The sequence below is a fragment of the Salvelinus namaycush genome, chromosome 11 (genome assembly GCF_016432855.1).
Source record: "Salvelinus namaycush isolate Seneca chromosome 11, SaNama_1.0, whole genome shotgun sequence".
NCBI classification, from domain to species: Eukaryota; Metazoa; Chordata; class Actinopteri; order Salmoniformes; family Salmonidae; genus Salvelinus; species Salvelinus namaycush.
Genome location: NC_052317.1, coordinates 21,282,998 through 21,309,643, shown reverse-complemented (window position 1 = coordinate 21,309,643; position 26,646 = coordinate 21,282,998). Strand labels below are relative to the sequence as shown.

At 41.7% G+C, this 26,646-nt stretch overlaps 1 protein-coding gene across 2 annotated transcripts in view; it reads right to left on the bottom strand.

Annotated features, from left to right (window-relative positions):
* LOC120055908 (rho GTPase-activating protein 21-like) overlaps positions 1-25,488 on the bottom strand; it is a 74,134-nt gene extending 48,646 nt beyond the window's left edge. Inside the window, exons 1-4 of one of the 2 annotated variants that reach the window (XM_039003950.1) lie at positions 25,246-25,488; positions 24,169-24,391; positions 11,901-12,095; positions 10,653-10,674 (exon numbers count right to left, since the gene is read on the bottom strand). In XM_039003950.1, the coding sequence (XP_038859878.1) occupies positions 10,653-10,674; positions 11,901-12,095; positions 24,169-24,240 (289 nt within the window). In that variant the 5' untranslated portion in view covers positions 24,241-24,391; positions 25,246-25,488. The remainder of the gene's footprint in view (positions 1-10,652; positions 10,675-11,900; positions 12,096-24,168; positions 24,392-25,245) is intronic. The other variant, XM_039003952.1, reaches the window with a different exon arrangement.
* Positions 25,489-26,646: the final 1,158 nt, after the last annotated feature.

The window sequence follows — 26,646 nt, the reverse complement described above, 5'->3', positions numbered from 1 at the left end:
CGAAAGAGAAAGGGGGAGCAGGGACAAGTGTCAGGTAATGTTAACTTAGACTGCCAACGTCAAATCAGCCCGAACTAAATTAAACTTCTTTTAGTTAGTTAACTCTTTAAAAGCTTCAGCTATCGTTTTTATAACAAGTGTATGGCTTGCTTTACTGGACAGAGAAGAGGCAGAATCCCGGGGGTGAGGTAGGGATGCCTGAGGGACAGAGGAGAGCAGAGAGGAGAAAAAAATAGGAGTAGATAAAAGGAGAGGAGGAGAGAGGAGCAAGGCCAAGGGCCCACCACCAGCAATCCAGATGGGACCAAGTGGCTTAAAATTGACAGACTGAAGCCGTGGCTATATAATATGCCACATGGTTAGTCAAATTCCCGTTAATTAGGCTAAGGGCTAGAAATGTTTGTGCATATTTAGTCTGTACAGCATTATGTGTAGTGTTGTAATGCTTGCTATCTGTAATAGGTATTGCCCCAGCCACCAGTAATTCCACTAATCTACACTTTACATCCCATCAAGGAATGTTCTGCCGCCTGTGCCGTTAACATAGGCAGGCTGCTAAGAGGGGTCTGTCAAAGCGCTCTTTTATTGAAATAGGGGACCGAGAGTCATCGGCTGGGCTACATTAACCGGCACCCAGGGACAGAGCACCACCTGGAAAGTATGAGGGCTCATGCAATGCTGGCAAAAGGTAAAGATTATTCTATTGGATTCTTCCATTTCTCAAAATGTCTTCTAATGTAAAAGATGTCTCAGACTGTGCACTAACCGAGGCTCAATAATAACGCATTATGCCTGTTGCTGTTCGCAGGCTCCTCAGTCATGGTTGCGTTCAAGCCAACCACAGCGCTTGAGCACGAGGCCGGTTTTGAAATGTCTGTACCATCTAACAAAGTAGGAGCAGGCCCATCACACAAACTTCCCACAACTGCTGATTTGCTGGGTTGTGACCATTTCACAAAGCTCAAGATGAATCAGTGCTCAATAATTCTGTGTTTTTGTTCATATTTTCTTCACTTGATATTTAAATGTCACCAGACTTATTTCACATGGGCAAGAACACACATAAGGTCACACATAATAGTGGAGGTAATGTTGAAGATTCTGACTCAAGTTAAGGAGGAGCCTATCCTCCATGCCATCCAGACATTTGTAGTCATTGGCCTGGAGGCTGATGAAACTACAGACGTGGCAACTAATAAAGCAGCTGGATTTACATGTCAGGTATAAATGTATTTTTAATATTGATATTCTACAGTCACACTGCATCCATGAGTAATAATGAAATTGTGTATGGATTTATGTATGTTTTCCAGATACATGGAGCAAGAGAGACACCTTTACAACCAGTTCCTGGACCTGGTGTCAGTCCCTGATGGCAAGGCAGACACCATCTTTGCATCCACCAAGGAGGTGCTGCACTTCAAAAAAGATAACAGAGATTGTACGGCCTGGGCACTGATGGGGCTGCAGTGATGACTGGTATGGACACAACATAAAGTCTTAGAATTAACCATTTCTGGGTGTTTTACAGTATGTCTTGCGATACAAAATATTTTCCTCATCTTCAAACAGGACATAGTAGTGCGACAAAAACAGCTCAAGGATGCCTTCCTGTGGATGGTGTCTGAGGTCCCCTATATGGACACTTTCAAGGAGCACCTGCAGCAGCTCCATAGTAACTTAGCCAAAAGCAGTAACAAGACAGAAGTCTTGAAAGCTGCTTCAGCAACCCTGGGCCTTCAGTAATTAAAAATAAAGGTGAGATTATGCATCACATTACTTCACTTGGCTAATCTGCTCATCTTTCTTAGCTAGGGCCGCTACGCTTCCTGTGCCACGTAAAGGTAGGCCTACATGTATTATAGATTATTGTGGACTCCAAAATAAATAATGTACTGTTGCTATTACTGCTTTCAGTGTCTCAAAACTATTTGAGTGGTCCGCAATGGGCTTTTAAAACCTGTTTTGTATTGTCAATTGATGTATCATTGTGGAGTGAAACACTTTTCTAACTCTACAGATTTGTGGCAGCAATTTACCTGCAGGCGGACGTGCTGCCCCACCTGACGCGGCTTTCAAAAGTATTCCAAAAGGAGGATGTAAACTTCCAGGCCATAAAAGAGCAGGTACATTATTTTCTATCTTCATGTTCAAACATGTGCAAATGTCTCAGTTTAACAGAGTCACAGGACAGCACTACTCAATGAAATATTTAAGAACTACTGACACTTCATAACTTCAAACGAAACAACTATTGTGTTGTAGGTCCCTGTGACAAATCACTCCCTGCAATTAAAACAATTCTGGTGATTCACAGCCCCTGGGGTCATTTCTGAGCCAACTCCACCAGGACCTCGATGACCCAATGGGTCTGGGGGCATTCAACATCAAGGAGGAAAAGACCAAGACCAGGGAGCAGTTCTGGGCTCGGTTCAGAGATGTAAAAACATTTGTTTTCAAATGCTAATGAAAATAATGTTACATCATGTGCTGGATAAACTAAAACAAACAGCTATTAATAACTTATTTTCTGTTTTGCGCTGTAATTAGGTCATGGATCCATATCACGTTGGCCTCCAGGACAGCCTAGACCGGAGGGTCCAACACCTGGAGATTCTGGGGGCCTTCTGTGTTTTGGGACCTCAGGCTGTGTTCTCTAGTGAGAGGATAAACACCTTTAACCTGACCCCCCTCTCCAGGCAGTTCTTGCAAGCACCAGAGGCTGCAGAGCTGCAAGTGGCCCTCTTTCAAGCAACATGTGCTAGTAGGAGCAATCAAGGCATGGTGAAATTTGACGAGAACATTTCAGGCCAGTGTTGCCCAAACCCTTTTTCCTGTTGAACTACCACTCTTGTGGCTCTTTTAAATGTTGTACATCTTTTTGTTTTTCATGTATTTCAGGGGTTGGACCAGCTGACAACAATGACAAAGCTGGCCTCGCAGTTTGATGAGCGGGGGCAGCTCTACCCCTGCCGCTGGCAGCAATAGCACTGACTATACCAGTGTCTTCCGTTAAATTGTGAAAGGGACTTCTCTGCAATGAAACTAGTAAAATAATTTAAACGTGAAAGTAGATCCTTTGTACCTCTCCCTTCTCTTATTAGTCCTTCTGTTATTGCAGGTCAGAACAGACTTGAGGAACAGGCTGCATGGAGAGCATCTAGCCGACTGCATGTGGCTCTCCATCAACAGCCCTCCCGTTATTAAGGAGCTCAATTACAGGAGGGCGTTAAATCTTTTTCCAAAAGCCCAGAAGAATAAATTGCTCTGACAAAGGCTATAAACTATGTCAGAACTAGGTTTTTGTCAAAACATGGAAAGAGATTTCCATGCCTTGTTTTGTGATGAATATGAATTAGTAGGCTCTAATTCATGTTCAGTCAAATGTTCCTGTTGATTTTGTCCAGATAACTTTTGGGACCAGTCTCTGTTGTGTTTCTGTAGATCGCTGCAGCACTCAACCTTTAATTGCATCCTGCATACTATAAGAATTGTACCAATACGTTTATTGAGCTCATTTCTGGGGGTGGAAATCATATTTTAGATGGTTTGAGTTTTTTCCTTTTAAAAAGTCACCAGAACCAAGCTTAATAGTACTTTAACATATTTTGTTTTGGGGGGAGGACTCTAGAACCCCCCCCCCCCAGAAAAATGTGTTAGCTGTGTGGGAAAAGTTTCCAGAGGAAATCACTGCTAGCCAAAATAGATTTTTTTAAATTACACCAAGAAAGTACAAAACAAAAAAAACAGCCGAGTATGCTTTGTAATGTTTCTAAAAGAAATGTATTACTGGTAAGAAGTAATGTGGTATATTGTGTACAAAACATTAAGAACACCTAGCTAATATTGAGTTTCACCCCCTTTGTCCTCAAAACAGCCTCAATGTGTTGGAGCATGGACTATACAAGCAGTCGAGGCCCATTTTAACGCCAATCCTTCCCACAGTTTTGTCAAGTTGTCTGGATGTTCTTTGGGTGGTGGACCATTCTTGATATGAGGGGAAACTTGAGTGTGAAAAACCCAGCAGCGCTGCAGTCCCTGACACAAACCGGTGCGCCTGACAATTACTACCATACCCGGTTCAAAGGGACTTAAATCTTTTGTCTTGCCCATTCACTCTCTGAATGACACACATAGTAAATCCATGTATCAATTGCTTAAAGTCCTTCTTTAACCTGTCTCCTCCCCTTCCTCTGCACGGTAACACTTTACACCCAGCATCATAACATGTCAACCATGTCATAACACCGTCATGACACATTTAAACCTGTTGTGACCTGTAATTAGGCTGGATATGAAAACTGATCATGAAACCTACATAAGACTATCAACATTTACAAACCTACCACACAAGACAAAACATTCCTACTTGTCAACAGTATGTTTACGTTTAGTACAATTTTCAAAAATTTACCATATTAAATCATTGTAATTGCGCACAAATTGACATCAGATATGCACCTACCAAAATGCTTGGTTGCTGATGACTGGGATGAACGCAGGAGCAGATTTCAGGAGCAAAACAACCTCTTTATGACTGATGACTGACATAAGGGCATGTACAGTGCCTTCGGAGAGGATTCAGACCCCTAGACTTTTTCCACATTTTGTTATGTTACCAACTTACTCTAAAATGTATTTTAAAAATCCGCAATCTATACACAATACCCCAGAATGACAAGGATTTTAGACATTTTTTGCTAATTTAAAAATAAAAAACACAGAAAGACCTTATGTTACATAAGTATTCAGACCCTTTGCTATGAGACTCGAAATCATGTGCATCCTGTTCCCATTGATCATCATGGAGATGTTTCTACAACTTGGAGTCCACCTGTGGTAAATTCAATTGATTGGACATGATTTGGAAAGGCAAACACCTGTCTATATAAATGTCCCACAGTTGACAGTGCATGGCAGAGCAAAAAACAATCCATGAGGTTGAAGGAATTGTCCGTAGAGCTCAGATTGTGGATTGTGTCAAGGCATAGATCTGGGGAAAGGTACCAAAAAATGTCTGCAGCATTGAAGGTCCCCAAGAACACCGTGGCTGCCATCATTCTTAAATGAAAGAAGTTTGGAACCACTCTTCCGAGAGCTGGCCTCCCAGCCAAAACCGAGCAATTGGGGGAGAAGGGCCTTGGTCAGGGAGGTGACCAAGAACCTGATGGTCACTGACAGGGCTCCAGAGTTCCTCAGTGGAGATGGGAGAACATTCCAGAAGGACAACCATCTCTGCAGCACTGCACCAAATCAGGCCTTTATGGTAGAGTGGCCAGACGGAAGCCACTCAGTAAAAGGCACATGACAGCTCGCTTGGAGTTGGCCAAAAGGCACCTAAAGCCTCTCAGACCTTGAGAAACAAGATTATCTGGTCTGATGAAACCAAGATTACGCTTGGCATTCAGGCCAAGGAGTTTAAAGTCTGGAGGAAACCCAGCACCATCCCTACAGTGGTGCCAGGTCAGGGGAGCATCATGCTGTGGGGATGTTTTTCAGGGGCAGGGACTGGGAGACTAGTCAGGATCGAGGCAAAGACGAACAGAGCAAAGCCTGGACTTGAACCTGATCGAACATCTCTGGAGAGACCTGAAAATAGCTGTGCACCAACGCTCCACATCCAACCTGACAGAGCTTGAGAGGATCTGCAGAGAAGAATGGGAGAAACTCCACAAATACAGGTGTGCCAAGCTTGTAGCGTCAAAACCAAGACTCAAGGCTGTAATCGTTGCCTACGGTGCTTCAACAAAGTACTGAGTAAAGGGTCTGAATACTTATGTAAATGTGATATCGTTTTTTCCCCAAAATATAAATTAGCTGACATTTCTAAAAACCTGTTTTTGATTTGTCATTAAGGGGTATTGTGTGTAGATTGATGAGGGGAAAAAACAATTTAACACATTTTAGAATAAGGCTGTAACCCAACAAAATGTGGAAAAAGTCAAGGGGTCTGAATACTTTCCGAAGGCACTATGTGACGGGCCTATGATTATGACAGTCTAATGCTTCTTGAGTGTCAGAGTGCATTTTCTTAGTCCCTGACAAAGGATGGTCATAATGCTTCATGACAGTGTCAAAGTGTATTTTCTGTAAGTTATTTAAAATATGAAGAAAAAAACAAAAAGAACAATGAAGAATTCATTACAACAACAAAGGACTTAAGAAGCAAACTTTCAAAACGAAAGAACTTCTTGGCAGAGTAAAAAACATTTGAATAAATGTGGGTTTTGACATTTAAGTAGGCATCATAACAGCCATAAAATAACATACTATACACTACATGACCAAAAGTAGGTGGGCACCTACTTGTCGAACATCTCATTCCAAAATCATGGGCATCAATATGGAGTTGCTGCTATAACAGCCTCAACTCTTCTGGGAAGGCTTTCGACTAGATGTTGGAAAATTGCTGCGGGGACTTGCTTCCATTCAGCCACAAAGCATTTCGCTACACCCGCAATAACATCTGCTAATCATGTGTATTAAACCAATAAAATGTGATTTGACAAGAGCATCTAGCAAGGCAGAAATGTGAAAAACTGACTTGTTGGAAAGGTGGCATCCTATGACGGTGCCACTTTGAAAGTCACTGAGCTCTTCAGTAAGGCCATTCTACTGACAATGTTTGTCTACGGAGATTGAATGGTTGTGTGCTCGATTTCATACACCAGTCAGCAACGGGTGTGGCTAAAATAGCCGATTCCACTAATTTGAAGTGGTGTCCACATACTTTTGTATATATAGTGCATGTACCAATAGGTGTAAATACATGGGTCATGACCAATGTTCCCTCCCAAAAATTTGGCACTGGGAACATTTCAGATCTGCGGAGCAGAAACTTGAACGTTGTGAAAATTCGGTGCAACTTCCAGCGGGCGTTTACAGCGAACACTGAGGCCGTGGCCGCTTTAAATTTACAGTGTTAACAGTGGCCAAGTAGGCTACTGTGGCCATCTGATCATAATGGAGGCCTACCAGACTGGCATACCATCAAAAACTATGGAGAAAATGCCTCCCATAACATTTTAACATGGAAATAATTTGCGGCCTTTTAAGCATTGAAGTACAGTTAAATAGTTAACACACACACACACACTCACAGCGGCCTAAGGCACCTCATCTCAGTGCAAGAGGCGTAACTCCAGTCCCTGGTTCGAATCCAGGCTGTATCACATCCGTCCGTGATTGGGAGTCTCATAGGGCGGCACACAATTGGCCCAGCATCGACCGGGTTTGGCCTGGGTAGGCCGTCATTGTAAACAATAATTTGTTCTTAACTGACTTGCCTAGTTAAAAAGGTTATACACACAAACCCAAAAAAGTTATTTTGTTCGCATTTACGTATGTTCCCATTACCAGTAAAACATAATCAAAACCTATTTTCTTTCACTTACTTGCTGAATTATGCCATTTGTTTAGTCGTTTCATTCTCAACCAGGATTTCTATGGAACGCCGTTTGAGTCTTTGCGTGTTAAAAAAGATATGTCAAATAACACTATTTGACGTGCCAAATAAGCTTGTTGACCAATCAGGACCTGAATATGACTGCACGTCACATAATAATTTAACGCGTTCATAAATGTTTTATGTAGTTATTACACATTAGTGTAATCAATCACTTGTATTTCATGTCACAACGATTCATCGCTATGATGCTGGTAAAGTTCTTGCGCACCTACAGAGCTGGTCATAAAAAAAAGCTAGCTAGCCCATGGATGCAAACAATGTTCTTCCCCCAAAACGACAATCTTTTTCAGTAGCTATAGTTGTTAGCTACCTAACCATATAGCTAGGTGTTATCTAAAATGACCCTAATTTACAAGACAGTTCTTATTTGATTAATGGTGGTCGGACTCTGTGAAGCTAACCACAATAAGAATTAGCCACAATAGTGGACTTTGCGGTTAGCCTTCAAAATAAAAGTATGACAGTGACGCAAACAAATACAAATGGTAGAAAGAATTATGCCATAATTGAATAGATCATGCTAAACGAGGTTGGAATGTTATATAAAATCAACAAAAGGCAATTTGTTAATTTGACAAAAACCTGTTGAAATCACACTGAATGTATTAAACTTTAGAATTGCATTGGGGGCATACTTATTTCACTGTACAGCCTTACCTACGGATTGTAGATCAATGAGATGGGGTATCAGTCTACTCAGTGACACCCAGAAAACATTAGCATCGTAGCTCTTATTGCGGGACTCTGAAACAACTGAATTGAGCCAGATTTATTGTCAACCTATGTGTATTGAACAATATTCTTGAGGAAAAACAATACTGCGTGGATGTTTTGGAGTACGATAACTCTTGAGGAGGATGTTTTGAAAAAATATATTGGGTATTGAGTAGACTGATACCCCATTTCATTGATCCCCAATCCTTAGGTAAAGCTGTACAGTGCAATATGAATGTCAATACACACAATAGGCTGACTGGGGAGATGATTTCACACAGTCACAGTCCCGCAATGAGAGCTACAACGCTAATATTTGCGTAAACTCTTCACAGTTGTGTTCTGTGTGTGTCACCGAGTAGACTGATATCCCATTTCGTTGCTTCACATTCCAACCTTGTTTAACATTATCTAGTTTAAATATGGCATGATTCCACCAATTGTAACCTTCTGCATCACTTTCAAAGAGGTACTTTTATTTTGAAGGCAAACCGCAAATTCCACTATTGTGCCTAATCCTTATTGTGGCTAGCTTCACATCACATAACCCAGTGCGGTCGAGCCCCATTAGCCAGATGAAGCTAGCTGGCTGCTTATAACGTTAGCTTTGGGCAACAGAGTTAAGTAGCTGGCTAGCTGTTTATTCTCATGAATAATTCAATTTCAATAGGCGCACAACAAATGGCTACCTAGCTAATACTTACAAGGATTCCTAAATCATTGCTAAGAGTAATGAAAATCATTGCAGTTTATTCTGATCATTGTTTTCAGGCTGATTGTATTGATGCTAGCTAGCTACCCCAGAAGTTGCGGTTGAACAAATAATGCTTTATTACCAATGCGGCATTGTAAACACATCGTTCGTGGCGTTCTCAGACTTTTTTGAACAGGTTTGACAGTGCTACTGATAGTAGTGGTGGCGCTTGGCTTGCACGTTCAAATTCAGAACACACAACATTCTATAAGAGAACTGTTATTTGACGTGTCAAATTAAAAGCTTATTTAACACATCAAATAGTGTTATTGTCAAATAGTGTTATTTGACGTGCATCTTTTTTTGACACGCAAAGAGCATAACGGCGTTCCATAGTATGTCTTGAAGTTAATACCGGTAGGGCAATATCTGAAAAATAGCACACTTGGTAGTGTGTACCGGTGCTCGACCAGTCGCGAAAGCCAACATCGCCCACGACAGAGAACGGTTGATTATCAAGGGCAATAAATTCCATTATCTTGGCGTTAATGGATTTCGCCTTGGAGTTGTCTAGCTGAAATCTTCTTAGTCTTTCAAATGACTGCTTGACTTGTTGACTGCTCGATCCACACAGCAGACATTGTGGGCTAGGTTAGGAATGCTGTGTTGCACGTGTAGCGCAACATTTTACGTGGCGTCATTACGTCATGTACCTACGTTATATAGGTATGCACATCAGCTTTGACATCGGTTTTGTACATCGGTGTTAAACTAGACATTGGGCCGATACCGATGTTGGCATTTTTAGCTAATATCGGCCGATTCCGATATGTTCACCGATATAGCGTGCATCCCTACTTCAGACACATGAAACGGTTCAAAGAACCACTGCTCTAGAAGGTTGAGTGAAGTTCAATCTCGTCCTTCGCTCCGTGGGCTGATATTTCTGCATGGCAGTCCTGGGGGAGCTGAGAGGGTCTACTGCGCGCCCACAGCTTAGAGGGAACATTGGTTATGACCATATCATGACAAGTTATGTCAGCTGTTAAGACATTACATGATTAAGACCGTGTCACAACGTGTTACGACACTGGGTGTCAAGTAAAGTGTTACCAAACACACAAACAATCCACAGGGAGATCTAAAACACACTCCTACTACCACAGCAGTGTTTAGAGGAGGAGACACACTGGAACAGCAAACCACAGGCCAAACTTATTCCTCAGAGTGTGGACATGATTGGATAAAAACATGCAAAACATTTGAGCATTTGAGATGGCGAGCTTTATTTAACAGAAGTAGTGTGCTATAAAAACAAACACTTGCATGCTCCCACACACACGAAAAACCCTTGGGTAACTGATGTGTGGTGAAATGGGTCAGGGGTTACAACATTTTTTTCAACAGGTCTATTTTCCTAAAAGTAACAAAACACCAATGCACAAGTGCACACACCTACAAACACACAGGACAAATGCAAAAACCTAAAAACAAGGGCTTTGGGCAACTTTTTGTTGTGCGGTGACGACAAAGTGCAGTTGGATAAAAGGTCAGTTGAGGACAGTAACAGGTGGTGATGCTGGTCAAACCGTTTCAGTCAGGTCTCTACAAAGGTCACCTTAACACAACAGCTACCCTGTTCCATGTGCATAACAAGGAAGTAAAAGAGCTACGTCACCAGATGGAAAAATCCTACAAAGTGGGAGGCAGATTGACGATGCAGTACTGAAGGACAGACAGAGGAGGAAGGAACAGTGTGCGAGTCATTCAGCTTACCTCTGCGGCCATGCTCTTCCTCCTGTAAAAAGACAAGATAAATGTTATTTGCCACCAGCAATGATGATTTCTGAGTTAAGAGGGGTCATAAAGTTGCTTAGAGGGATCAATTAGTTTTACTCAATGGAAATTCTGGTTGGGGAATTACTCTCTTTTGTTGCAACTTCTTCCACATTAACCATGTTTCCATCCAACCTTTTTATGTGAGTAAAATACATGTTGGTTATAAAATGTCACGACAGGCCTGATGAAAACAGCTAATTTGTCAGTAAACTTGACAAATGTTGACTAAACAAAATATGCTAGACAAGGTGTGATCTTTTGTCTGTAAAATATATTATGCAAGAAATGGCAATGGAAATGCCTTAATGCACAAATATTGATATAATAACCTTCATATCGAAGTAACTTTGGAGTCACGTGATATGGTATGTGGTCCTCCCACTACGACTCGGGAAAGCATGCTGTTTATTAGGCTCCAGATTAAATAAATTATGATGAACTTCACAGGGTGGTGAAAGTGCACGGTGATGAGCTTGATACTCCTTTCCTATAAATATTGAGGGTCTTATTCTGGAGACATGATGATCGATGCCTGGCTGCTTTTTGACAAATCTAAATAATCTCGCTATTTTGTCCATAATAATCTCATGTGGGGTAAGGGGTATTCAACTCTTACCCTAACGAGGTCCGGAGCCTGCTTGTTTTCTACCTGATAGTTAACTGCACACACACCTGGTGTTCGAGGTCTAAATCAGTCCCTGATTAGATGGAAACAATGAAAAAAATGCAGTGGAACTAGCTTCGAGGTCCCGAGTTGAGTTTGAGGGATGAATGATATCCTACCCTCACTGTATCTGCCAGCTGTTGGCTAGAGAGCATGTGCCAAGACCAGAGTGAGCACATTCTCAATATAACGCACATTTGAAAATGTGATGGAAACACATTTTTTTTTTTAAATAAAAAATAATAATCCGGTACATGGGAATTTAACAGCAAAAGTTTGTCATGTGCACTATGTCATCAAGCACAGCCTTTGAGCCGCAACAGGTCAATTTGATAGAAACACTTATGGTGGGAAAATGCACATATTGTTTTTATGCAGATTTTTAAATATGTGCATGAAAATCTGGTTGCCAAGTGGATGGAAACCTAGCTAATGACATCATACAAAATGCTACAGCAAAATTCAATAAAGTAAATGGAAGAGCTTTGGGATATTCATGCAATCCTGAATGTGGTGCTTACCGGGAAGGGGTACGGGTGCACAGCTGACTCGGGTGGGTAGACAATGAAGTGGCGCAGAGTGAAGCCGAAGCCTTGAGAGGTGCGTCGAAGACGGAGTGTCTTGGGCCCTGGCCATGAGAAGGGTTCCTCTTCTCCCTGCAGGTTGAACAGGCCTGCAGGGGAATCCCCCTGCTCACCCCACTCTGGTACTTTATTCTGGTGGGAGAAGGAGAAAGAGAGAGGGGGGGGAGCAAGGAAAGGCAGGTGGGAGACGGGGAGAGAGATGCTATTATTATTATACTGAACACAACTGTATAACAGACTGAAATAAGATCTACTGCAGGTGGTTCAGCGTTAAGCTACTCATATTTCACTGAGAAAGGCAAGGATTGCATGAAAGTAGTACAAAGTTAATGCAGAGACTAAAATCGACACATGCTGTATAAATACATTTATTCCTTTTGGAAAATAAATCACGAGTCTGGCAACGACTCAGTGTCTTGTCTATGTTCTGTATCCTGCTGAATAATGGTTCATAAACAACAGTAATAATAACAAAGTTAAATTGACATCATGTGTCTAGGCTAGCTAGGTCAACAAAAACATGGGATCTAGAGGAAATTCACAGAAACGCCTCCAGTACTTCGACCAAGGAGTTAGAGCTACCTCATCTGCACTAGCTCATCTAAGTGAGTAATTGTAACAGAGTCATCGTGCCATAGTGCTGGTGTCACATTTCCAGTGTTACTGTAGAGTAGGGCAGAGCCTGGGGCCTCAAACACCCACTACTGTGTTTAGTGGGTATTTATAGCCTCACACCTTTGTGGTGCAGCTCCCATCCTCTCCCTCCCCACCCCCCTACTCCCCAAGCTCAAATTTCCAGTCCAAGAACAACTTTCAGGAAATTCACTGTTCAAACAGTCAATCCCTGCCTGCTTTGCTTGCTCTCCTACTCAACCTCAAACCTCCCCCTCTCCCTGGCCTCATGCAGCACCAGGGTTGCAAAATTTAGGGGACTTTTAATAAATTCCCTGGGTTTTCCCGAAATCCCAGTTGAAGGATTCCCGGAATCAGAAGGTAAGCAGGAAATCCAGAAAACTCCAACCAGGATTTTTGGGAAACAAGGGAATGTATTGAAATTTCCCAGAATTTTGCAACCCTATCCAACACAGCACTCACCAAAAACTCCACCACAGCCCCCACCCCCTTAACATCCCTCCTCCTGGCACTGCGCTTCACCCACAATAAGAAGAATGTGATGAGCTTGCATTCACACTAACCCTGCTGCTGCCTGGGGAAATGTGATAAGTAGTAGATGTCAGAAAATGGATTCAGCTACATGCTAACCGAAGCCAACCCGGGCCAACCAATTCAACGGCTAAATTGAGATATTTCAGAAAACTGCCTCCGCTCTGACATGACAACATCCTATCCACAGCCAAAAAACAAACCACACGTAATTTTGATTAGGACATTCATTTCATGGTTGTTTTGTGGATCAAAGCAATTACATTTGATGGATTCAAACACATTGCAGAAGCAAAGCGGGAGCCAGTTTACTTTTCACAAACATTCAAACCCTCTGATTTCTAACACACTCAGTCAGCAAAACATTATACAGGAAGAATGTTCAATACATTTAACAACTTTTAGTTTAACAGCTTATACGTTATGCAAATCAACAGCCTCAAGGGTTCTACCATGTTGAGACTGGTATTTTGCTACATCTTTGTTCATAAAATCAGTTGAATGTTTATTAGATCTACTGGGGCTAAACATGTAGGGTTAGGGTTAATGGAGCAACAGAACCCTTTGGGATCTTTTTGAGCTTTGTGGTCAACAAAACACATGCTGAACAGAACAGAGGTACAAAAGACATCAGGGGCTCAACCTTATCATGGGAGAACGAGCCAATGGCAGAATGGCTGCTGTGAAACCGAGCTGCAGGTACAGCTGTGTGACACCCAAGTCAGTTTGGTTGGTTGGGAAGTAACTGGCCAAACAGGTTTCTGACTGCGTGTCTTCCCCAGCTGTAACTGTTGTTCCCTGGCTCCAGCACTACTTCCCCGTTTGTGTGTAGGTGTTTGTCCTACATTCATTCCACTCAAATCCATGGAAGTTTTGAGAATAATTAGGCTATGTAGTATGCGAGTCCTTCTGTAAGTTAGGCCTAACAATGCTGATCCGCCCCTACCTGTAAAAATATGTATGCTATTCAGTAAAAGCCATCTTTGAATCAGACAGCTCTTTTTTTATTACAATTGAAGAGTTTATGAATGACAATAGTACGTAAAGACTTCCATCTATATTATTTTTTACTTTTACTGTTGAAAAGCGATATCCGGAGTATAAACACAGTAAAATACACACACTAAAACTATACAGTTTGAGCAAAATTGTGTGAGACAACAGCAAACTTCAAGAAATGGGGTATTATAGGAGTTGGTCTAATGTAGTGTTGCATGGTATACTGAAAATCAGTAGTGGAAAAAGTACTCAATTGTCATACTTGAGTTAAGGCAAAGATACCTTAATAGAAAATGACTCAAGTACAAGTCAACCAGTAAAATTCTACTTGAGTAAAAGTCTAAAAGTATTTGGAATTGCTAAAATGTACTTAAGGACCAAAAGTAAAAAAGTATAAAACATTTCAAAGTCCTTATATTAATCAAACGGCACAAAAGTTTTTTTTATTGACGGATAGCCAGAGGCATACTCCAACACTGAGTCATAATTTACAAACAAGGCATTTGTGTTTAGTGAGTCCGCCAGATCAGAGGCAGTAGGGCAGACCAGGGATGTCTCTTGATAAGTGTGTGAATTGGACCATTTTCCTGTCAACATGTAACGAGTACTTTTGGGTGTCAGGGAAAATGTATGGAGTAAAAAGTACATTATTTTCTTTAGGAACGTAGTGTAGTAAAAGTTAAAAACATAAATAGTAAAGTACAGATACACCCAAAAACAACTTTTTAGTACTGTGAAGTATTTTTACACTACTGCCGAAAATACTAGAACATGAAAAACAGTTTGGTACTAGAATTTGTTACTTTCGGTACTTCTGTCAAATGTGTCTCACGGCTCAACTGTATCAGCACAGCGAATGTCCCCCTTATAGCACAAAAGCACTTAGCCCAGACTTCCAGTGCAGGCTAAATCATGTTGTTAGCTCCCCATTCATGATGCACAGAAGTTTAAAACACTTGAAGAATGCCACACGGCATGTAGAAATGTTTAAACTTATTACTGTTCGCAAAACAATTCCCATACAGGCTAGAACACTTTACGATGCAAGATGATACTGGTAGCTTCCAGCTTTGTAGGCTAATTTTTCTTGCTAGCTTACAGCTGAAGCTATCATCAAATCACTACCCTAGTACTTTGTGCTAATGCGAAATATGCGGTTTTCAAAGCAGGTTGCCACCAAAATGGTATTAGTTCACTTAAAAAAAGAATAATTGGTCTCTCACATCTCTACCAAAGATGATCTATTGCCTCAGGGAACTGACTCTGGGCCGCAACCATCTTGCCTCGTGAATGACGTCATTACTGGTTAAAGAGAGAGCACGCACTTAAATAAAAGAATAAGCTACTTCTATGCAAATGTTGTTGATCAGTACAATAAAAGAAGTCCCAAATGGAAGGGAAACAGATTGTCATCTGTATTCCCATTAAAAATAGGCCATTTAAGTGAATTTGTCTCAATACTTTTGGTCCCCTAAAATGGGGAGACTATGTACAAAAAGTGCTGTCATGTCTAAACGATTCACCTGATATGGATGAAAATACCCTCAAATTAAAGCTGACAGTCAGCACTTCAACCCCAGTCATCGATTTCAAATCCAAACTTTTGGCATTTAGAGCCAAAAGAAGAAAATAAATACTTCACTGTCCCAACAATTACAGATGGCACTGTATGTTATTCTTTTATGTAACACCAGATAAGCACAATAGGTAGCCAGTATTATGGAGGGCCCTGTATGTTGTGCTGTTATGTAACATCAGATAAGCATCATAGGTAGCTAGTAATTATGGAGGGCCCTGTAAAAATCAGGTGATAAATGAGGTGAAAGTCACTGGAGAAGGACTTTAAGTGCAGGCCTCAAATGCCTCCCGATCCCTCGGGCATGCCAACCCTAGTTCACCGGATCTAATTTAGCCATGGATCTCATTCCAGACATCTCCAGTCCTCAGTTGTGGAGAGAGGATGGCTGGGGGTTGTTGGCTGTCCGCTATTCAGTCCTGAGAAACAGATGCATGCCTAGCAGGGCTGTCATTGCCCCTCACATAGTTAACGCTGTGGTGACCGAACCCAGCCAATAAATGACATGCAAACATTCCCTGATTGTCCGACCGGCTCTCGCCTTCCTCCCTCTCAGCTGAGTCAATGTGCCAGTTGCATGCTGAAAGCAGCAGGACTAGACAACCAAACAGAGGCACTGCCTCTCCAGTTAAACACGGATTATGACTGGGGAAAGTTTGATGGTTCCAATGGAAACCTAAATGGGGAGGATGAATAAAAGGTGACGCATCTATTGCCTCTGGTTATTGAGACAAAATGAGAACATGGGTTACTACCAGTTCAGTGCAAACACTAACTTCATGCATCACACATCAACTAAAAAATACAAGCACATTACAGAGAAACACACAAATAACCACACATGCCTTTCAGTGTATGAATCACTACCAGAATAGCAGAGTCTTGTGTTTGCATTGGGTGTGGCAGTGGGAACAGGGAGTGTGTGAAGCACTGACTGAACTTAATAAAGATCTGGTTCATTTCATATCAAATCAAATTTTATTTGTCACATACACATGGTTAGCAGATGTTAATGCGAGTGTAGCGAAATGCTTGTGCTTCCAGTTCCGACAATGCAGTAATAACCAACGAGTAATCTAACAATTCCACAACTACTACCTTAGACACACACAAGTGTAAAGGGATAAAGAATATGTACATAAAGATATATGAATGAGTGATGGTACAGAACGGCAAAGGCAAGATGCAGTAGATGGTATCGAGTACAGTATATACATATGAGATGAGTAATGTAGGGTATGTAAACATTATATTAAGTGGCATTGTATAAAGTGGCTAGTGATACATTTTTTATCAATTTCTATCAATTTCCATCATTAAAGTGAGCTGGAGTTGAGTCAGTATGTTGGCAGCAGCCACTCAATGTTAGTGGTGGCTGTTTAACAGTCTGATGGCCTTGAGATAGAAGCTGTTTTTCAGTCTCTCGGTCCCTGCTTTGATGCACCTGTACTGACCTCGCCTTCTGGATGATAGCGGGGTGAACAGGCAGTGGCTCAGGTGGTTGTTGTCCTTGATGATCTTTATGGCCTTCCTGTGACATCGGGTGGTGTAGGTGTCCTGGAGGGCAGGTAGTTTGCCCCTAGTGATGCGTTGTGCAGACCTCACTACCCTCTGGAGAGCCTTACGGTTGTGGGCGGAGCAGTTGCCGTACCAGGCGGTGATACAGCCCGACAGGATGCTCTCGATTGTGCATCTGTAGAAGTTTTTGAGTGCTTTTGGTGACAAGCAGAATTTCTTCAGCCTCCTGAGGTTGAAGAGGTGCTGCTGTGCCTTCTTCACAACGCTGTCTGTGTGGGTGGACCAATTCAGTTTGTCCGTGATGTGTACGCCGAGGAACTTAAAACTTACTACCCTCTCCACTACTGTCCCGTCGATGTGGATAGGGGGGTGCTCCCTCTGCTGTTTCCTGAAGTCCACAATCATCTCCTTTGTTTTGTTGACGTTGAGTGTGAGGTTATTTTCCTGACACCACATTCCGAGGGCCCTCACCTCCTCCCTGTAGGCCGTCTCGTCGTTGTTGGTAATCAAGCCTACCACTGTAGTGTCGTCCGCAAATTTGACGATTGAGTTTGGAGGCGTGCATCGCCACGCAGTCGTGGGTGAACAGGGAGTACAGGAGAGGGCTCAGAACGCACCCTTGTGGGGTCCCAGTGTTGAGGATCAGTGGGGTGGAGATGTTGTTACCTACCCTCACCACCTGGGGGCGGCCCGTCAGAAAGTCCAGTACCCAGTTGCACAGGGCGGGGTCGAGACCCAGGGTCTCGCCGGCTGCGACAGAGCCTGGGCGCGAACCCAGAGTCTCTGGTGGCACAGCTAGTGCTGTGATGCAGTGCCCTAGACCACTGCGCCACCCGGGAGGCCTATGATATTTTATTTTTAAGTCGGGGACATCCCTAATGTGGTTTAAAACATTATCTGGCATCATTATCCAACAACGCCTCTGGCATACTTGTACTGGTATATTAGGTAACATGCTTTAGAGACGGAGTGGTTATGGTCATTTGTAAGGTTGAGGCTGTGGCCCATCCCTCCAAGCCACAAAAAGTACAACACACACACTTCGGTACTAAGCTAAGCCTGGACAACAACTGTTCTCCATGCATTTTCAAACATCTAGTATTTTCTTCAAACAAAGAAGGGATGAAGGCAATTATCTCTTGTTAGTCTTTCACAAGTACGCGAAAACACTGACGCATGGCCCCTATGTTTAGAGACTCCGATGACATCACACCATGACACACTGCACAGACCACAAGACATCAGGCCTAAATACATCAGACCTCAGTGTGAAAAAGGAAATCTCTCTGTGGGCTGCCAAATTCTACACCACATCCAGTCTAAACCAAGCACATCACTGTGAAAAGCCTGAGATGATGCTGCAGAGGGCCTCTGGTGTGACTTTGCCTGGGATGTTTCAGTCTAGTAATGCTGGCGCTAACTAGCGTGAGTATCATTAGTTACCCACATACCTTGTACATGTTATGTAGCCTAATATGTAATACAATTTTACAGTACCTGTAATCTTGGTGCAGAAGGGAGTTGCCCCATCCTGTGATTTCTGGCCTTTCAAGATGATTAGGACCTACCACATCATGTGCCGAAAGATCGTTTGAAAGGAACATGAGATATTTGACAGCCTAGAGGATGGAACATTTCTGGGACAATTGGGGTTGAGCTTGGCATGACTTCTCAGCCAAGCACCTCTTGCCTTAACTATGAGTGAGTGGTTGTTCCTGGCATGGGAACCGCAGCCCCTTCAGATCTTCTGTGAGCCACAGTCATGCTTCCACTTCCTGGCTGAAGGTCGTGGTGTATAATGTTTTATGCCCTATTGCTTTAAAATTCCCTAAACTTCAGGGAAAGGGGAATGGGAACAATAAACAAATCAAAATGGTATTTGTTCACCCTGCAGGTCTGCTCCTGAAAAACATCTCTCCACACAGGTGTCACATCTCCTCTTAATGAGGGCTGGGCGTGCCCACTGCACAGTGCTCTCCGCTATCATAGTGCTGAAATAGATTGATCAAAGGTTGGCTGGCACAAATAGACAATGTCAAGACAATTGTTTTCCACCATGCAGAAGTATTAAGCCTTCAAAAAAACATACACAACCAGCAGTAGAGTAAACATGCACACCCAAACGCCTCACCCCTGAGACATTACACTGGCCATCTGGCTTTGTAATGTGATGGGAGTATAATAGAAACATATTAGGTTTTACAGCCGCCATCAACGAACTCATTCAGTTCATTGAAATAGTAGTCTGACTGACTTGCTGATTAGGAGTGCCATCTAAAATGCGGTGTTAATTATGCAAGAGAGACTTTACACAGTGTTAAAGTTGACACATATCTCAGTGTCCGGCCTTGAAGTGGAATGGAGAAGAAAAAAAGGACAATAGCCTAAGCTAAACCCATCTCTATATTTACCAGAGACTGAACGTAACAGACAACCCAAAGGCTACAGGAAGTAAGAGCCACCCTCTATCCAATTGAAGATCAATTTTCCCTTCCGTTATCCATCAGACAGCCATATGATGCTCTGTAAATGGCTGCTAAACTAGTTAAGCCATGGGCTTTAATGAGGTACAGATCACAGGAGAGGAGGATATGCCTAGTAGAGCCTTTAATGGTCAGGGCTCCTCAGAGAAAAACATCCCATTCACTAATGACACTCTACTTCCCATGGAGAATAGCTAGACTGGATGCATCACTATACTATGTCTCTTTTGTTCTAGCTACACAACGGTTTACTCTCAAATATCTGTAAGGGGCAACTTGATAAAAATAGGTTTCTATATAATCGATTAAGCAGACCTCACAGGCACAAACATGACTCGAGTGTTTTCCTCTGGGTCTCATCTGTGATATTTTAAAAGACTCGGGTCACAAAAAAATGAAATACCACATTACTTATTACTAGTGATACATTTAATGTGTTTTAGAAACATTAAAAAGAACGCTCATCAGTTTTTTTGTTTATTGTTGGTGAAAGTTTAGCCGGGGGAAAATATTTGACTGGTGGATCAAAAAGTTAATAGTATGCCCTGGAAGAAGTGCTTGAAGAGCAGAACCTGCTTTGACTGACTGGGGAACCGGCTTGTTTTCCCCCCACTTGCTTCTTTTTGACAATGTCAAGCAAAGTCACATTTTTCTAGGCCTATAAGAAAAAAGGGCTACGTATGATAGGCTTATCCCTACCAGTGCTGCCAAACATGAAAAATATGTTTCCTTCAATTGAAAGTCAGGGATGTGTCATCAAGCTGTAGTAAGACACGGGCGTCCTCTTGGAGATAAAATGAGCCTGACCTGAGGTTAAAGGACTGTACCTCCACAGAGGAAAAAATAAAAACAGTTCCTTCAGAAAATATTCATACCACCTCGACTTATTCCACATTTTGTTGTGTTACAGCCTGAATTCAAAATGGATTCAATTAAATCTACACAACACCCCATAATGAGAAAGTGAAAACATATTTTCAAATTCTTAGAAAAAGTATTAAATGAAATACAGAAATCTCATTTACATAAGTATTCACACCCCTGAGTCGATACATGTTAGAATCACTTTTGGCTGCGATTACCTTTCTGGGTAAGTCTCTAAAGAGCTTTGCACACCTGGATTGGATCTTTAAACTCTCAAGTTGATCAGTCTTGCCATAGATTTTCAAGCCAATTTAAGTCAAAACTGTAACTAGACCACTCAGGAACATTCAATGTCATATTGGTAAGCATCTCCATTGCATATTTGGCCTTGTATTTTAGGTTATTGTCCTGCTGAAAAGTAAATGTCTCCCAGTGTCTGTTAGAAAGAAGACTGAACCAAGTGTTCCTCTAGGATTTTGCCTGTGCTTAGCTCTATTCCATTTCTTTGTGTACTAAAAGAAACTCCCTAGTCCTTGCCAATGACAAGCATACCCATAACATGATGCACCCCTCCACCATGCTTGAAAATATGAAGAGTGGTCCTCAGTGATGTGTTGTATTTGCCCCAAACATAAAGCTTTGTATTCAGTACATAAAGTTAATTTCTTTGCCACAATTTTCGGCAGTTTTACTTCGTGCGTTATTGCAAAAAGAATGCAAGTTTTGGAATACTATTTATTCTGTACAGGCATATTTAATTTATGTTGTTGATCCATCCGCAGTTATCCCCTATTACAGCCATTAACCTCTAATTATTTTAAAGTCACCATTGGCCTTATGGTCAAATCCCTGAGCGGCTTCCTTCCTCTCCAGCAACAGAGTTAGGAAGGACGTCTGTATCTTTGTAGTGACTGGGTGTATTGAGACACCATCCAAAGTGTAATTAATAACTTTACCATGCTTAAAAGGGATAGTCAATGTCTTCTTTATTATTTTACCCATCTACCAAAGTGTCCTCCTTTGTGAGGCATTGGAAAACCTCCCTGGTCTTTGTGGTTGAAATGCACTGCTCAACTGAGGGACCTTACAGATAATTGTTTGTGTGGGGTACAGAGATGAGGTAGTAATTCTAAAATCATGTTAAACACTATTATTGCACACAGAGTCCATGCAACTTATTATATGACTTGTTAAGCAAATTTTTTGTCCTGAACATATTTAGGCTTGACATAACAAAGGAGTGGAATACTTATTGACTTGAGACATTTCAGCAATTCATTTAAATAATTAATGAATTAGTAAACATTTTTGAAAACAAGTTCACTTTGACATTATGAGGTATTATATGTAGGACAGTGACAAAATCTCAATTGAATCCATTTTAAATTTAGGCTGTAACACAAACGTGGAAAAGGTAAAGGGGTAAGAATAATTTCTGAAGGCGCTGTAACACACACACTCAGGAGTTTGTTCTTAAATCAATTAATCAAAGCCTGTCAACTTCCTGTCATCATTTCCAGTAAGTCCTGTAGACACCCTCCAGGGGGTTTCCAGCTCCAAAAAAGCACATTAATTAGTAACCTAGTGTGGGACTGTGGGGTAGTCTGATTACAGGGATACAAATCTTTAAAAAGGGGATGCCCAATGATAACATTTCTAAAACAGTTTGCGTAATATTGAAAGCCAAAGGTTTTAGCTGTGGATTTTCTACCTAAACTGAAATTATTAAGGCATTCATGTGTAATTATAATGTGGGAATAGTTTATGTATGATTAACTAACCTATAGCTTTTCACTGTTCTATTGGTTTTACCCATTTTAACCCCACTCTTCCTCAGATTCTACCCAACAGAGAGAGGAAAAGGCTGAAATGGAGGGCTGAATATTAGATTAAAGGGGAAGGGGCCATGCCAATGATGTGTGCCGAATTCTGCAGATCCTATAAATAGGTGACCTTCCACTCGAAAGGAGTGTGGGCTCAAGACTTTTAGACAAAGGTCTTCATTCAGATGACAGACAACCTACAGTGTAAAAGGAGACCTCAAACTAAATGGAGAACAGTCAGAAACTATTGAGGATGAAACTTGAGGTGTCTGAGCCTACTTCAGAAGTAACAGCCCATGAAACAACATGTTGACCTTTCCAGTTACTACAATTAAGGCAGGCACAATTACCGTATAACCGATGGTTATGATGCAGACTATCATGACAATAAAATAACTGTCATACCTGTAAAAAAAAATATATAGATATATATCTATCGTTTGGAACGAACAGCTAACTGAAGACAGTACGGCTGTGCATTCGTTGAGTGAGTTTCTGTGATAACATGGACTCTTAACAATGTGATGAAACGTTGTTGCTCCTTGCTGAAACAAGCAAGGTGCTGTAGCAAACGAGCACACATAGAAAGGTGAAAGCAAGGTGCAGCAGCAGCACACAGAAATATAATTATTTCATTATATTTCTATGGCAGCACATGCAGTCAGGAGGGGAGGAGAAAATGTGGGCAAACATTTTTACAAACAACTTTGGCTCGCCAATTACCGTCATCCAAAATTCCATGACCGTCACACCCCTATCTACAGTAAGGAACAGAGGATGGATGGGCAGGCTCACTTTTAGCTTGAACTATCTTTGTGTTTTGATGATCATTTGTTCTGAGTGAAAGGTCTCAGAAAAACAGCCTTGGCATCACCAGCAATGAGTGCTCTCTACATTTATTACCAAGCACCAATGGAGTGCCTTCTCACTTCCCAGGGCCAAACAACACAGAGGGGGGCAATAACAACAACTAGAAGCAGCTGTGCTGAAGTGTCAAACCTTTCAGGAAAGTCTCCCACACCAAACAGGAAGGAGTGAGTGTAAAGGTTGTTGCCTAATCACACACAACAATACAGGTATTCTATAATACTGCTCTCCTGCTAGTGAATGGGGCCAATTCAAGTCAAAATATAATGAAAATCTGAAGAAAGAGTTGTGAATGGGAGAGAATAAGAACCAGAGGGAGACTAGATGACAGCGAGAGTAGGACATGATGCAGAGAATTGGAGAATATAGGATTGTAGAGAACTAGAGGGGGGGAACGGGGGGGGGATTGGCGAAAGGAAAAACATTGAAGAGGAACAGACTAGAGAGATAATAAAAGAGCGGATGCGACATGAACACCTGGAGATTAATGTTAAAATATGAGGCCCACTGTATGGGCGGATGAGGTAGGCATATTCTCAGACAGTTTAGAAAAGCCTTCGCAACAATGTGTCCAACATGGACAGAAAATCTGCCAGAAACAATTCTCCCAGCGTTTTCTATTGATTACCCTATCGATGGTCAATACAAACTCCAAATAGAAATGGCATGCAATTCACAACACATATTATGGATTTGTGTATTGTTCTCAAAGAGACAACACCAAGAAACAGATTTGCAAATGGTTTGTGTTTTAGAGGGCACAGAGCTTACATCTAATGAATAATCTCCAGGACCCCAATTTCCATGACAAGAGTTTAGGGTCACCCCAAAAAACAACCTTTAATGTGTGTGTGTGGGGAGGGGGTAAGCTGTTGGAATTTAGGGCATGAATGTGAGTGGGGCTTATGTACCTCGCACAAAGAGGATCTGGTCAGTCTCTCGTCCTCTTCATCGCATGGACCTTTCCAATGTGACGCCATCATTTCACTTCACACAAGAGGTGACAATCATTTAGTGTCCACATCGAAAGCGATAGATCCCACCAAATAGACAGCAGTAGAGTCCTCCAAGTAGGGTTCGTCTCTCCAGTTCACACAGCCATCCTTTATCTAGTCTTTGGTCCAAATGGTTGAGCTGAATGTGAAACAAGATTATTTGAACGAATTGCGTTAGCTAGTTACTGCTGTATGAAAACACAAAATACACTTGTTTTGTTTAGCACCAATTTTTTTCATCAATTGTTTTTTATTATATGATCACAACATTGATAAACATGTGAACATGATAGCAAGCTAATGTTTAAAGTATCAACTTTCAGTATCAACTTTCAGAAAAACTACCGTATGAATGATTAACGTTACTACCAGAAGCAACAAGTGGGCAGGAGAAGGCGATCGATGAGACTCGCTAGCGGACAAGTGAGGCAAAACACGCCACCCTGTTGATCTCTAGCTTCGATGCAACCAAGTTCTTACAGAATGAATACAAAAGTAGTAGGTTGTTCTCCTATTCGGTTAACAATATAACGAGAAAGAAAATATATGAACTAGCTGGCTAACGTATTTCACTGGTCACCATGCTAACTGTGAACTTATTTTCTAATCAGATCAAGTATAAAATAGTGGCAAACAAAAGACAGGCATGTCGTTGGTCGCCGATGTTCCTTCTGCCATCACACAGCTAACTTGAAGCAGCTAACCTGCTAACTTTAGCTGGCTCTGATCAATACTAAATCAAACAAAGTTTTCTTCAACAAACAACTTCGTTGTGGGGTGAGTGAACGTTAAAATTACATAACACGATACACCAAGGTTCTCGTAAGTGTAACCTTGTAATGTAACTAAGAAACTTTCCAACCTTATGTGGAACCAGTTTAGCTAACTATTCTTCAGTAGTTTGTCGTTGGCGATAATAATAATAAAAAAACTGCCTATCGGTGCAATGTGAGGTTAACTACTAGCTAGCATGCTAATAATGGGGCAACCTACCTGTTGTGAAAAGCGACGTTACATACTGTGTTGGAACGTATTTATTTCCCATTTAAAAAAATACAAAAATCTTTTGGTCCTGTAGAAGTTTCGATCATATTTCAATATCCTCACGAAATACACAGTTGTTTGCAAAGTATCCCAGCCCAACTCCAGGGAGACACACGCGGCTGCTGGAAATTGGAATTTTGCTTCCACCGTTCCCGAATCCCAAAGATCATCCTCCTTTCGCCAGCGCCAATCACAATCAATGTAGTAACTTCCGCTTTTAAACTTGACCAATCGTATAACTCATTACAAAGTCGCAAGAGAACCTCATCCACAAAGGTTGTGTTTTTGTTATTCCAATGATGCAGAAACTTTTGGGATTTTCAAAAAAATAAATAAACGGGGATAAAATAGTTCTGAAATCTGCCTGTTGCAACATGATCACTTTGAAAAGTTTGATTTGAAAAGTTTTTATAAAACCTCAAGATAACTTCCCAGTTTGTGCTGCTTGTATCTGACATCAATGCTGGTCAAACTACTCAACTGTGAGCCACCCTGTGTCTGTCGGCATCTCTCTATCACACACAAACACTCATACAACAGCAACTGCTTGGCTAGATTACAAGAGTCACATGATGGCTAGTTCAAAGTGGGGTGAGAAGGGTTTGGCATGTGTATAGCAGTGGCGGTGGAATGTGTATTCCCACTGTATGAGAGAAAAAGAGAATGAGAGAGAGGCATGCACAGTTCCCCCTACCCACCATAATCATCAACACAATCATCATTACCCTCTGGTTTTTCTCCACAGTAAAATCTGGCATACGCTGGCTGGGCTCGCCGACTGAATTATACTGGAATTACAGCATTTTAGGTTAATGTTTTGCTGTTCTGCTTTTTTTTGGTAATTTGACATTGGCGCTAGTTTAACATTTAGTACTTCGATCTGTTTGGTTAGATCAGTGCGGAATTCAAATTACATGGTCTGTGTTGTGGTTTGTTACATTTTACGCATACTCACACACTTGCACACACGTACACACATAAACCAGAAAGGAGGGACTAAAAACTGCTGTGTTTTCAAGGCCAAGACAAATGTCCCATTCATTCCTCCCAACAGAAGGGGCCACCTGTTCCTGGGATTGGTGACCTTTGTCAAGGAGGTCATCCTGGCCAGGGGACTTTCACAATGTTGCCCTGGCCAGTTCTACTTCCAACGGCTATGAGTTCTACTTCCAACTGTTCTGCCACGGGCAGTGGTGGTTAGAAAGCATTCTTATATAGCTAAAGAGTGAATACACAGGGCATGTCGGCTGTATTTTAGAGGTGTAAGAAACATGATGTAACCAAAATAATAAATATCTGGAGGAGGTATGGCCTAGAGTAATCTCAGATGGCTCAGTTTTATATGGAGAT